This window comes from Microcaecilia unicolor, chromosome 2, assembly GCF_901765095.1.
Source record: "Microcaecilia unicolor chromosome 2, aMicUni1.1, whole genome shotgun sequence".
Classification (NCBI taxonomy): Eukaryota; Metazoa; Chordata; class Amphibia; order Gymnophiona; family Siphonopidae; genus Microcaecilia; species Microcaecilia unicolor.
In genome coordinates this window covers 449,481,487-449,497,005 of record NC_044032.1, presented here as the reverse complement: position 1 = coordinate 449,497,005, position 15,519 = coordinate 449,481,487, and the positions used below count along the sequence as shown (strand labels likewise).

General features: G+C 39.4%; 1 protein-coding gene across 6 annotated transcripts in view; it reads right to left on the bottom strand.

Annotated features, from left to right (window-relative positions):
• Positions 1-15,519, bottom strand: part of EBF4 (EBF family member 4) — a 470,543-nt gene that overhangs the window by 355,491 nt on the left and 99,533 nt on the right. For all 6 annotated transcript variants that reach the window (XM_030190928.1, XM_030190932.1, XM_030190933.1 and 3 more), the window contains exon 2: positions 3,599-3,755. In XM_030190928.1, the coding sequence (XP_030046788.1) occupies positions 3,599-3,755 (157 nt within the window). The remainder of the gene's footprint in view (positions 1-3,598; positions 3,756-15,519) is intronic.

Below are 15,519 nucleotides of genomic sequence, written 5' to 3'. Positions count from 1 at the left end.
CCAAAACATAAATAATTGCTTTAATATACATTTAGAAGAAAAGCAAAATTTGAAAAGGCCCCCCCAGCTAGAGCATCCTAGGACGCAATAATAAAATTGCTTCCTTCGTTTGTGAGTAATTTTAGAGACATCTGGAAATGTCCTTATCCAAGAATTCATCTTAAGAAGACAGTTTCTGTCTGGTTCCAATGCAAGAGTAACAAATAAGGTTGTAGTCACAATACTATCATCAAGAACTAATCTCTTAAAGTATTCTGTAAGGTCTAAATTGTGAAAGGAAATCTGAGGGGGATGCTCTTTGTCCTTAAAAATCCTCTTCTTAGCAGATGACAAATGAAAAATTACGAATATGTCCCATTTCTTCTAGAGTAGAGAATGACTTGGGGACAAAGTTTGTCCCTGTCTCCATCCCCGCCCTGTCCCCGCAAGCTCTGTCCCTTTCCCCGCGAGTGCTGTCCTTGTTCCCGTGAGCTCTGTCCCTGTCCCCGCGAGCGCTGTCCCTGTCCCAGCGAACTCTGTCTGATTCCATCTGCACAGACCTCGAACAATCATGATTTTATATTTAAATCATTTTATTAAAGTATAAAAAAACAATATTCTGTACAGCTGTTGTTTTATAAATCACAAACAATACAGAAGAAGGATCAACAAAACCCCTGTCTCCCCGCCTCACTCACAAATATCCCCTCTACTATTGGTGAAAACTAACAAGCCAAATTACTACAGAATGCCACATAAAAAAATTCATGCTAACAGAATACCTTGGTCATACACACACATAGAACAAAAATGCCAAATACAAAATAGCTGACCAGAAATGATAAACATATAATAAACCAAAACCCCAAGAAGCCACACCAAAGAAATAGAAAGAGATGTATTTCCTCCCATATCATGCAAAATATAAAGATCACACATGCCAGGGATGGTATTAGAGGAGGGCAACTAGTATAACTGCCTCCTGGTCGGGAATTTACATCAGAAGGCGGCTGTATAAAGTAGAGAGACATGGCAAGAAGTGAGGGAGAAAGGAAGACAAACAAAGATGCCGTACCCATGGTAATCATGGTTGTTGTTGGGTTTTTTTTTACTGTGAGAGAAAGACTTTTTACCCCATGCTATTAAAATCATTTATTTTGGTTAATACTTATAATGTTTCAACAGGGTGACTATACTCTTTCTCACAAACTTTTTTTGCTTAGTAGTGATTGGGCTTAATTTTTTTCATGCACGGATTCTGTCTACAAAGTAGAACGTAACAGCTCTTGAAGCAGCTACTTTGTTCTTTTAGGGGCCCTTTCACTAAGCTGCAGTAAAAGTGACCCTGCGCTAGCTGCGGTGGCCGTTTTTGCCGGGTACCAGGGCCCCTTTTACTGCAGTGTGTGAAAATAGCCCAAAATGAAATGGCCATGTGGTAAGTTTACAATTTCCACGTGGCCATTTCAGGGGGAGCACTGACCGCCACCCATTGAAGTGGCAGTAAAGGCTCCCGTGGTAACCTGGCAGTAACCAGGCAGCATGTGACATGACCCAATTACCGCAGGGTAACCCCCTGAAGAAATATTTTTTCAATATTTCTGCTAGCACTGGAAATGACATGCACTGGAGGCAAAACTCCTTAATTTTGTTGGTCCTAAAATGGCGGCTGCTTTGTCCTTTTTGAAGCTCCAAAATGGTGCCTGTCTCTCATCCCTTTGTTTTGGCTTCCCTCCTACACTTGGCAGTGTTTCTGAGAAGAGGGGTGGGACCTGCTCCTGTTGATGTAATCTCTTCCTTCTATGCTCCTCCTCTACCAGCCCTGCTCTTCAGCCTGACCTGGAGCTTAAACGGCCCACTGATGAAGGCACAGGGGACTGGTTGTGCATAATAGTGGAGTAACTAACATTTATTTCCCCAACCCCTCCCAATTCATAACATTTGCTCTTTCAGTTACAGGCAAAAGACATCTAAATTCAAGTCATTACTTTTTAATTTTGTAGGCTATTCCCTCTGGCACCATTGCTTACTCTGATTTCAAATTTTGTTCCTTTTTGTGTTGTATATATGAGATTCGTGCTTAGATTTTTGTCTCCCAGTTTCCCATTTTCTCTTCTGCTGTAACAGTAAGGGGTGGTATTAACATAATCTATTTTTAAAAGGTTTACCGGTTTCAGTGTAATATCTGTACAGTAGGTTATTTCTAATATTTTAGAAACGATATTGCTGAGCCTTTTAAATGGAAGACTGCTTTTTAAATGTTGAGATTCTGATGCTGATATACAGTGCTACCACCACTGGACATTAGATGAGCACTGAACATTACAATCATTAGTATGATATTGTAACCCAACCTTCCATTGTATATTTGAGTTTCCTGTGTGTTGCGATAAATTTGTGTTCAATGATTTTGTGCAACATTCTACAGTTATTAGATCCTGTACAATGTACTAGGAATAAGATGGGAACATTAGAAACAGTGAAGCTGCACTTGGTAAGCAAACCTTTATGGTATTAATATTTCTCAGCTTCATTTGCTTCCAACCACTGGGAGAGGGGTTTTTGTTTTTTTTTTAAACATCTTGAAACTTTATAGTACATGCAGGCTTCAAAATTCTTCAGTCCTGTAACACAACTTTTCTCACCAAACTTCCTTGTTATATTAGACCAATTTAATCAAAATTAACAGTTTGGTCTACAAATTAGGCTACCTGAGAAGTATGATTTGTCATTTTCTTTTCCTCCTCTTTCACCACAGTTCTCCTTATGCAGTAAAGAGAAGGTTCCCCAGAGGTCTGCTCCGGGGGCCTTCCCTCTGCTGGCTCCCGCCTTCTGATGTAACAATAGGAAGTTACATCAGAAGGCGGGAGCTGGCAGAGGGAAGGCCCTGGAGCAGCCCTGTGGGGATCCTCTTCATGGCTGCATAAGGTAGACCGTGACGGATGGGAAGCAGGGGGAAGGAAGACAGACAAACAAAGATGCTAGACCTGCAGTAATCTAATTAAGTTCTTTTACTGTAGGAGAAAGGGTTTTTACCGCTCCTGCAGGGCAGTAAAACATTTTGCTCCTCCACCCATGGTAAATGCAGCAATTGTTTTTGTTACTGCGGATTACTACGGGTCTCTGTCCCCGTGTCATTCTCTAGTCTAGACTACAACCACATCAATTTCTTGTCATTATCACAAATATTCTACACAGCTAATCAGTGTGAGTCTTAAATAGTCTAAATGAATTCTGTCAAATGTCTCTTAATCCTAAAGAACCCTAATAATACTTAATAAATCCTATTAAATTTCTGTGACTCTTACTGAATTTCAGTACATTTTGAGAAACCCACAAATTCTGGCAAAATTTTACAAAACTTGTCACATTTTCAAAACCAACTTTTAGACATGTTTCCAAATGTAGTAATTGTGAAGAAACATTAAGGGTAAAATGTGCTAGGTATACATTACTTCTCACATAAAACATATACATTCAAATCTAACTTTAGTAGTCAAGTCACAAGCAAGACAAAATGGCTGCAAAAAGACTACTGTCATGCCAACCTCACAAGGTCTGCGAGTGTGCAGAATGTCATAATGGTGTGTTTAGGCCTATAAGGATATAAATGTGCTCTTACTCTGTCTTTCTCCACAAAGTCAATAAAGGAGGTCCTCTCAATCTCCACAGGCTGCCCCTGACGATCATACATGGCCAGGACAAAGTGGAAGAAGTTGGATTTCCTCAAGTTAGAAGGAGGCTGTTTCTCAAAGTGCGCCCTTGCCAAGCCAACACCACTGCAAAAGAAGCACAAACTTTTGTCACTATGCTGTGAAGAGCAAAGAGGTTAATGACTTTGATAGACAGAAACCTGTTCCCTAAAGAAACCAAAACTATTTAAGTAGCTATGGGGCCATTTTACAAAGCTGTAGCAAAAAGTGGCTTTAGCGCAGTTACGCGGGTCTTTCCTGTGTTCTAAGGCCATTTTTACCACAGATGTAAAATGGCCGATTTTCAGATTTTTCCATTAATGGCCACACTCTAATTCTCATTAGCAAGTGAACCCCTACTATCACCTATTTTGTAGGCGGTAGGGACTCACTCGTTAAACCTGTGATAATCAGTTAGCATGCAGCAATGCCAATGTGGTAACTAATTTGCATAGATATGCCCACTCTTCACCCCAGACACACCTCCTCCATGAAAAAATTGAAAAAATACTTTAGTGTGTGCTTTGCGCGCACACATGCAAAAGTTACAGTGGGACGTTTCAGCGTGCCTCATGATACACCATTTTAAGCACTGTAAGCATGCATTGGAGCTTTCCACAGCTTTGTAAAAGGACCCCTATATAAAGCAACTAATATCTTGTATTTTTTCTAAATTAATTGATTGAAATAGGAAATTGTATTAAATATTCACACAAACATAACAACAATCAAATTTTATTTTTAGGAACAAAAGTAAAATACCGATTATTTTGAACTATTTGTATTTATTTTCCAGCGATTTGTTTCCAAGGATAACTCAGCATCGCTTTCTTCTCTAGCAAATGGAGGTGACTAACAGGCTCATTTTCGAAAGAGAAGGATGTCCATCTTTCGGCACAAATCGGAAGATGGACGTCCTTCTCACAGAAACATCCAAATCGGTATAATCGAAACCTGATTTTGGACATCTCCAACTGCAGTCCATCGCAAGGATGTCCAAATTTCAAGGGGGCGTGTCGGAGGTGTAGAGAAGGAGGGACTTGGGTGTGCCTAACACTTAGACATCTTTGACCCATAATCAAAAAAAGCAAGGACGTCCCTGACGAACACTTGGACATTTTCACCCGAACGTGTTTTTTTAACGAATAAGGCACAAAAAGGTGCCCGAAATGATCAGATGACCACCGGAGGGAATCCGGGATGACCTCCCATTACTCCCCTAGTGGTCACTAACCCCCTCCCACCCTCAAAAAACATCTTTAAAAATATGTCCATGACATCAGCATGCAGGTCCCAGGAGCAGTTTTAGTGGGTACTGCAGTGCACTTCAGACAGGCGGACCCAGTCCCATACCCTCCCTACCTGTTACATTTCTGGAGGAAACAGCGAGCTCTCCAAAACCCACCACAAACCCACTGTACCCATATATAGGTGCCCCCCTTCATCCGTAAGGGCTATGGTAGTGGTGTACAGTTGTGGGTAGTGGGGGTTTTTTTTGGGGGGGGTTGGGGGGCTCAGCACACAAGGTAAGGGAGCTATGTTCCTAGGAGCATTTTATGAAGTCCACTGCAGTGCCCCCTAGGGTGCCCGGGTTGGTGTCCTGGCATGTCAGGGGCACCAGTGCACTACAAATACTGGCTTCTCCTACGACCAAATGGCTTGCATTTGGATATTTTTGACATGGACGTCTTTGGTTTCGAAAATTACCTAAAGTCAAAGACATCCATGTCTAGGGATGTCCAAATCTAGGGACGTCCAAATTTAAGGATTTGGATGTCTCTGAAGGTATTTTCAAAATGAAAGATGGACGTCCATTTTTTTTCAAAAATACGGTTTTCCCCGCCCCTGGATTTGGACGTTTTGCAAAGACGTCCAAATCACATCTTGGACGTTTCTTTCGATAATGCCCCTCCACGTGAGCCTCAGTGCCCGAAGAGGATTTTCTCCCAATGTTTATGGAATACATCTTTTAACAACATGGTAAAGTGTGAGCCCTCAGGAAGATCTAACTATTTCTGGCACTAAGGCAATATAAAAGTAACTACTTTCTAGTTAAAATAATCTATGGTCTGCAACTGGTCAACTCTGTGAAATTCTGGAATGGTACTTGTATTAATCTGTACGATTACATATGTTGCAGAGGCTGGTGGCACCTTACAGACTAACAGACTTATTGACGTTTTTTGGGCAATGAGAGTTTACTTCTGGGTTCAGCCTGTTTGTGGAAATGGGTAAACAATTAAAAGTGATATACTAGACTCTGTATTGATGGCTCCTAGTTGTGAACTCCATGCACTCCTGCTGCATATAACTTGTTTCATGTGAATAGGAAAAAGAAAAGCAAAACAGAAGATCTCTCCACGTCCAAGCAGGTTAAGAAAGAGTTCAGTCCAGTTGGGAAAAATCATGCTGATTTCTCCCATGTAGAGCAGGACTGACCCATGAATATTTCATGACAAAAACAAAGACATGTTGGTCCACAGTCCAAGATGTTCACCACAGTGACAGGAAAAGTGAAAGGCAGAAGGGTAAGAGGATGAACTAGTCACATAATGTTAAACAGACTTCTTAACACCTAGTGTTCAGGTAAACCAGAGAGAATACAGTCATACAGGCTCAGCACTTTAAGATTTGTAACTGAGAGAGAGAGAGACTCACTTACAGTGGATTGCTAATACTTTATTTGCTTGTGTTGTTAAAGGAATACAGAGAATGTAATTCATCTGAAAGGTGCTGGACTAATAACATTAAAAATCGATATCCCCCTTTTATCCAATCAGCAGGTACAACATGGAAAACCAACAGAACTAGTGTAGGTTTTCCTACCCTAACACATCTTCGAATTTGTCAAGCAGGCTTTACAAAGTGTCTCAACGAGTGAAGCAGATTTGGTGAAACCCTTTGCTAAGAAATCAGCAGCACATGAGTTGTCTCAACTCTTCTCTGTAAGGATACATTACTTTTAAGAGAATGAAAACCATTCACATCGCAGGCCCCTCTGCTCTTAAAATCTGCCAGAAGCAGCCAATCTAAAATATTTTAGACAAATATTTACCCCAAATAAGCTAAGATCTTACAATATAATCAGATCCACTTTATAATATTCTTTTCTTAACGTAAGAAATAATTAACGAGAAAAAGAAATAACATGGAGAGCTTTTACTAAAGTTCAGTTAACTCATGAATTAGCATCCATCCACACTGTTACCATGCTGGCATGACACTTGGCACATGCTCACTAATGTGGTAACTACATATTGCAGAATGTGGACAGGGAATAGGCAGGAAATGGGTGTGGATACCTTATATGTAGGTAGCACAGCAGATAGTGAGGATCACTTCATGCCACTTCATCTTTGTTATCATTAATGCTATTAATGTGCATTCTATAACCAGATACCAGAGCCAATTTTGCACGTAAGTGATAAGATACTAGTGCTTCTGTATCCGTAGTAATTATCTGTGTGAGTATTCAGTGGCATTATATCACTTTAGTACCCAAGCTTTACCTCCTAATTCTATAATCTAAAGCAGCACCTAGAGGTACACTCCACTTGAACGCATCAAAGGCACCATTAATTGTCAGTTGGGTGCCTATGGGGTCCTTTTTCTAAACCACAGTAAAAAGTGGCCTGCGCTAATTTTAGCGCTTGAAACTGCTGCAAGCTGGGCCATTTTTCCCATAGGAATAAAATGGGTCCTGCTGCAGACAACTCAAGCTAAGCTTTAGTAAAAGACCCCCATAGGAAGATACTACAGACCCAATAATTACCACATATTTATTTTTGCACTAACACATGGTAGCTATTAAATTTTTCTGCACTTCTGTAAAAGGATCCCATTGTATGTAAGCAATTGTGGATCTTGAATGTTATATATTAATTCAATATCATTTATATATTTCCTCATCTTGGTAAGATAAAATAAATGTTCTTGAAATTTCTGGGGATGGGAGGACCAGCTAGCATATAAATACATTCACAGGCTTGGAACTAAATTGACACTATCATGTTGTAGATTCAAAATCATAGGCCATCAGTTGGAATTGGAGTACAATTATTTTTAAAATCAAAAAACATTAAACATCTTTAAGAATGGTATTCTTACAGTGTAACAGTGACTCAAAAACACATCCTGCTTTCAAAATGAAAAGCTTGCACACCTGCCCAAGCTGTGCACATTTGAAAATCTGCTATGCAAGCACCTTATTTGGGAAGTGATATTTTTTGAAACCCAGACAGCCTAGAATAAGTGTGAAATGCTGAGCTGCAGACAGGGGACAGGGAGCAAGTGAAATTCACTCCACAGAGAATCTGGCAAGGGGGTCTTTCTGACTGAAACACATCCATCTGTCATGTAACAGTAAAAAAATAAAACTTTAGGGGTCATTATTCAAAGGAAGTTATATATCTAACCATGGCCATTAGCCCCTCCTTCTAATGGTACCTAAACAAGTGCCACATGTGCGCTTTATAGAATACCAGTGCTTGCAAGGGTGAGTGTTCACTTAAGAACACTCTTATTCTTAAGAGCATAAACGTTGCCATATTGGGACAGATGGAAGGTCCATCAAACCCAGTATTCTGTTTCCAAGAGAGGCCAATCCAGGTCACAAGTACCTGCAAGATTCCAGAACAGTAGAACAGACTTTATGCTGCTTATGCTAGAAATAAGCAGTGGATTTTCCCAAGTCCATCTTAATAATGGCTTATGGAATTTTACAAAAGTATCTAAACCTTTTCTAAACCCTGCTAAGGTAGCTGCTTTTACCACAATTTCTGAAAACAAATTCCAGAGTTTAATTACATGTTGATTGAAGAAATATTTTCTCCAGTTTGTTTTAAATTTAGTACTTTGTAGCTTCATTGCATGCCTAGTCCTAGTATTTTTGGAAAGAGTAAACAAACAATTCACGTCTTCCTGTTCCACTCCACTCAGTATTTTATAGACCTCTATCATATCTCCCCTCAGCCGTCTCTTCTGCAAGCATAAGTGATAGAAGAATGCTCAGCAGTATTCTATAAAGGGTGTGCAGATACGCCATAGCACGTAAATTCAAGGGACTGTTTACTGAGGATGGGCATGAGCAGGGCATAGGCGGGGCTCCTACTTACACACATAACATATTGAATACTGCAAGTGGCACACTAAAGTGCCACATTTAGGTGCACACAAGCTTGCTATTAACAAGTTGTGAGCATGTCTAATGGTAGGCATGTAGGTGCTGATTTACACCAGTATTCTATAATGGAATCTCAGTGCCCAGATGGTGTTATAGAATTGGTGCTTAAATTGTGGCACCCAGTTATAGACTTGCCACCTACAGGGGCACCTAGATTCACCTAGATGCAGCACCCTGCATTGTTACTTCTGTACCTGCACTAATTGTAAATAGTCTTAACATGTGGTTTAAAAAAAAAAAAAGCCTCTGTGTAATAACTACACAGGACAAGATGGCATGCCCGCCCCCTCCCCCTCGACAATTAGGGGCCCTTTTACTAAACAGCAGTAAAAAGTACCCTTATGCAGGTCTTTCCTGCACACTGATATTTATACCGGTGGTGTAAAATGGATGAATTTCCTATTTTTTGTATTAATGGTCATGCACTAAGGGACCCTTTTTCTAAGCCGTGGTAAAAAGTGTCCTGCGATGTGTCACAAGACAGCGAAGATGACTCAAAAAGTGGACGACGCTCCAGATGAAGATAACTATTTATTGGATAACAACAGGACTTGACACAGCTGTGTTTCAGACTGAAAGGCCTGCATCAGGAGTCTATTACAAAATAATAAAAACTGAATATATAATAAATTAATCTTTCCAAATATAATACGTAAATCAATAAGAACAATTATAAAAAAATATATAAAAACAAAAGCATATATAAAAAAGGCATATATAAAAGAATGAACTTTTGACACAGTAACAGTATTATAAATTCAGTAATTAAAACAAATAGTGTTATGCACAGAGAGCTTGATTTTAACAATATTTTAAAAATAAATAAATAATAAACAATACAATGAGAAGTATTAGTAAGCACTGAAAGATCAAATATAAGGCAGAAATAAATATAACAGCAAAATAAGAATAAAATTATTACACAGTACCATTATAATAAATACATTAATTAAAACAAAGAGGACTATACCCAAAGAACTTTTATGTAGACAATAATATTACACAGTAACTGATTCAGAGCTAATATTAGTGTGGGAAGTATACAAAAAACGGTTTTAAAATAGCACAGTAACTGATTCAAAACTAATAAAAATAAGAAATGCACTGCAATATTATGTTATTTCAAATATTAAACAAAAGTATATATAATAACAAAATAAAAGAATACAGTATTGAGTTATGACACAATAACATTACTTAAATCAAAGAGGGGTATACACAAAACGCTTTTATAAAAATAATAATATGGCACAGTGACTAATTCAGAACTAATATTACTATGGTTATGTAATGAATTTCAACTTCTTATAATTACACCAATGTTCTGGGTATGCATTGTTATGCAGCGCAAATTTAATCTTTGCCACCACTTTCAGGGGGAAGTAAACTGGAGAGTCCAGTGGAGCAGGAGGAGATCATTCTGGGAGTTGTGTCATCACAGGCAGGTGATCTGCCTGAAGCTTTGGCTGTTTCTCCTCCATTAAGGCCACTGGTAAAGCCAGATATATTGATCCTAGACACACTGTGGACTGCCATGGAGAGTTTGCACCAGGCAGGTTTGCTCCTCATTTGTTTCAATTTCTACAACCTCTTCTGTTAAACTGCAGAACTTGGAGACTAAAGTTAACTCCTGCATTGCCAGGATAAAACTACTGCTAAGATTACATTTTCTCAATCGTTTCTAATACAAGATAAATTGCTAATGTTGAGGAAAATTGAAAACCTAGAGAACTCTCAAAGATGTCTCAATTTAAGGTTTTTAAACTTTCCACAATCAAGATTGACCCCGGTGAGAGATCTCTTTCATAATTTTTTGCAAACTGTGTTAAAATATCCGGAAACAGCTTTTCCACCTCTGCAAAAAAATATTTTATGTGACCTCAACAAGAAAAAAAAAATACCTGACGATCCTGAAGACTTGAATATTTCAGAAATTTGGAGTCTTCAGAAGTGGAAGTAACAGCTAGAGCTACTTTGTTAGTTTCCTTTGTTTTCCATCAGGATAGAAACTTGATACTCAGATTGTATTATAAGACAGCAGATACCTCATATATGGGTGAGAAGGTGAAGGTGTTTCCTGATGTCTCTAAGTGGACGCAATCTAGACGCAAGACGTTTTTGGATTTACGCTCTGCTGTTACCTCTTTAGGAGCTTCCTTTCAACATAGATTTCCTTGTAAATGTTTGGTGGTATATCAAAATGTTCAGCATATTTTCTACGATTCAGTTCAGCTAAGAATTTTTCTAGAAAGGGAAAGGTGTTACTCTTCCTTGACGCCCAGCTTGTTAGGGTTAGTTTTGGTCTGTTAGTTATATAAGAGGGGTTTCTTACTCCTTTTTCTCCTCTCATCTATTTTCTTAACATTTATATCCATCTTCCAATGGATTTGCTTTCTTGGTTCTCTCCTTGATGTGGGCTAGGTTGAAGATATGTTTCCTGTGTGTTTTTTTGTGGAGCGATGTGACTGGGTTGCATTTTGGTGTTCTGGATTTCTTGTCAAAGTTTTTTCTTTGATGTATTATGTTGATATGCAAATAAAAATACAAGAAAGAAAAAGCCCTATTTTACTGCCACGTTTTACTGTACGGGCCCCTTTATTTGTAACCTGCTTTTTATTAAGGGGTCCTTTCACTAAGGTGTGATAACAGATTTACCACTCCCCTCCCCCCATTTACAATGTATGATAGTGGCTACTGCGCAGCATTGCCGATATAGCCCATTCAAAGGGCTATATCGCGTCTGTGTAAACAGGGGCCTCAGTGTGGTCTACATGATCAGATGCCCATAGGAATCTAGTGGTCTTCTTATCATTTAGCACACGCTAAATCCTTTAGCGCACCTTAGTAAAAAGACCCCTGAATTAGTATATCAAGTTAATTTTTTTCACTCTTTAAGAATGGTTGATTGACACAATGTACAATGTCATTTCCCTTAGCAAACCAGACCAGAAAATGAGCACACAAATTGTAATTTACTTCAGTCCCTATACTGATGTAAACAGAATATAAATGTCATTTTAAATTAAACTAATGCAATTTGTGTTAACCCATTTTAAAATATTAATGAACTGTTTTGCATGAATTTACACATTACATAGCTCATTAATATTTTTGTCACAGCAGTCCACATAATTCCCCGCTAAAGTAGAATAAGGAAGCAGTGTATTAATGCTAGCATAGAACGGCATCTTAGAAAGGATGTCCAACTCAGAATTGGGACACTCATGTTGGTGCACTGCTGGTGATGCTAATTTTATTTATTTGGATTTAGGATTTTGCTCACAACTTTTTCAGTAGTAGCTCAAGGTAAGTTACATTCAGATACACTGGGTATTTCTCTGTCCTTGGAGGGCTCACAATCTAATTTTGTACCTGAGGCAATGGAAGGTTAAGTGACTTGCCCAAGATCACAAGGAGCAGCAGTGGGTGTACAGCAGGATCTACGGGTGTACAGCCTGTTCTAAAATACATGAGAAATGGCCATCCATGTACTAGTTACACATCCAAACAAAGGGGGAAGGCCAAAACTCCACAGGAAAAAAAATCCAAAGACAAACACAGAGTGGAGTAAAAACACGGGAAAAGGAGTGCAAAATAAAATCAGCCTTTATTAAAAGGACCCGACACAGTCACTGTGTTTCAGCTGGAAAGGCTGCATTAGGAGTCAATGTAAACTCTGGCTGATGTTACAGAAAATGAGCGACAATGATGTAAAGGCACAGAATGACAATCCCTGACGCAAACTATGGATAAAAATACCTTCAATAAAGCCAACGGTATTAGACAAACGTTGATAGCATATTGTATAATTCTTCTGCCGCAGTGATTGGTCTGGGGGTAGAGTCAGCACTTATCGTGTTAAGTGTCGATATTCAACACATCTGGTTAAGTTACAATGGACAATGATAGGACCGTGTTTTATACTTTTTTTGAAATCAATCTTCTTTTCTTGTCTCCCCCCGGCCCAAGAGCAGTTTTTCTAAGCCAGGAGGAAGAGGGACCACCGCTCACAGCCCTATGCCAGTGAGAAATGGAATCTCTACAACTTGCAACTGCGCAGGAGAGGTATGGCTGATTGTACCCCATCACTATAATAAGAACTGCAAGCATACAAAAGGTTAAACGTTCCTTTTACTAAGCTGCAGTAAGCACTAACACATGCGTACCTCAGCTAGACATGCCTTACTGTGGGGCACGCTCAGGCATCCCATTAATTTTTAGATTGGCATGCGCTATCCATGCACTACAAATAAACTTTATTTTTTAGAGCTGGGAGTGGAGAGTGGGCATGCCTTGCACTAATCGGTGAACGCACCTACATTGCAATGCGCTGATTAGGTGATGGTAGGGGCTCATGCGCTAAAGGCCACATGCTAATGGGAAAATTAATACAGAAAATAGAAAAATCAGCCATTTTATCCCTGCTGTAAAAATGGCCTTGGTGCACTGGAATGACCAGTGTAAGAACGCGCTAAAGTCACTCTTTACTGCAGTTTGGTAAAAGAGCTCCTAAAATTGTAGTGGGTCTTCAACTTTATGGTAATTATCTCTGTACTGTTCATTTTTTAAATCTTGTTCTTTCTTACGATGTATATTTTATTTTATTTATTTGGATTTTAACTTGTTATGGCCTGCTTTGAACTTGATGGTTAAGTGGGCTATATGCACTGGAATTAAATGAAATTATTCTTCAGAATTGCATGATTCAAAAATAAACACATTTTTTGCACTATTGACTGCATTGGGAAAAGGTGTACATTAAAGACCAAATTCTATAAATAGTGCTGAAAAATCGGCACTGAAGAAAATAACACACTAGGCGCTATTCTACATAAGTACATAAGTATTGCCATAATGGGACAGTCCGAAGGTCCATCAAGCCCAGCATCCTGTTTCCAACAGTGGCCAACCCAGATCACAAGTACCTGGCAAGATCCCAAAACAGTACAATACATTTTATGCTGCTTAGCCTAGAAATAAGTAATGGATTTTCCCCAAGTCCATTTTAATAATGGTCTATGGACTTTTCCTTTAGGAAGCCATCCAAACCTTTTATAAACCCCACTAAGCTAACTGCTTTTACTACATTCTCTGGCAACGAATTCCAGAGTTTAATTACAAATTGAGTGAAGAAATATTTTCTCTGATTCGTTTTAAATTTACTACTTTATAGCTTCATTTCGTGCCCCCTAGTCCTAGTATTTTTGGAGAAAGTAAACAAGTGATTCACGCATACCCGTTCCACTCCATCCATTATGTTATAGACCTCTATCATATCTCCCCTCAGTCATCTTTTCTCCAAGCTGAAGAGCCCTAGTTGCTTTAGCTTTTCCTCATAGGGAAGTCATTCCATCCCCTTTTTCATTTTCATTGCCCTTCTCTGTACTTTTTCTAATTCCACTATATCTTTTTTGAGATGCAGTGACCAGAACTGAATACAATATTTGAGGTGTGGTCACACCATGGAGCAATACAAAGGCATTATAACGTCTTCATTTTTGTTTTACATTCCTTTCCTAATAATACCTAACATTTTATTTGCTTTCTTAGCCGCCACCACACACTGAGCAGAGAGTTTCAATGTATCATGAACAATGGCACCTAGATCCCTTTCCTGGTCACTGACTCATAATGTGGAACCTTGCATTACGTAGTTTAATTTGGGTTCCTCTTTCCCACATGTATCACTTTGCACTTGCTCACATTAAATGTCATCGGCCATTTAGACACCCAGTCTCGTAAGGTCCTCTTGTAATTTTTCATAATCCTCCTGCGATTTAACTACTTTGAATAATTTTGTGTCATCAACAAATTTAATTACTTCACTAATTACTCCCATCTCTAGATCATTTATAAATATGTTAAAAAGCAATGGTCCCAGCACAGACCCCTAGGGAACCCCACTATCTATCCTTCTCCATTGAGAATACTGACCATTTAATCCTACTCTCTGTTTTCTATCTTTTAACCAGTTTTTAATCCACAATAGGACACTACCTCCTATCCCATGAGTCTCCAATTTCCTCTGGAGTCTTGCATGAGGTACTTTGTCAACTGCCTTTTGAAAATCTAGATACACAATATCGAACGGATCACCTTTAACCACGTTTGTTCACCCCTTCAATGAAATGTAATAGATTGGTAAGGCAAGATTTCCCTTCACTAAATCCATGTTGGCTTTCAGGCTTATTTTCGAAAGGGATCGCCGGCGATCTTCCGACACCAATCGGGAGATCGCCGGCAATCTCCTGATCCCGGCCAAATCGGTATTATCGAAAGTCGATTTTGTCCAGCTCCAACTGCTGTTTCGTAGTGGCGCCGGCCAACCTTCAAGGGGGCGTGTTGGTAGGGTAGCGAAGGCAGGATGGGGAGCGGGGGCATGGGAACGAGATGGCTAGCTTTGCCTTATAATGGAAAAAAAGAGACTGGCTCGAACGTGCATTTCGCTGGCCGGACTTGGTCCATTTATTTTTAGGACCAAGTTTGGAAAAAGTGCTCCAACTGACCAGATGACCACCGGAGGGAAGTGGGGATCACCTCCCCTTACTCCCCCAGTGGTCACCAATCCTCTCCCACCCAACAAAAAAACAAAACTTTTTTTGCCAGCCTGTATGCCAGCCTCAAATGTCATACTCAGCTCCTTGACAGCAGTATGCAGGTCCCTTGAGC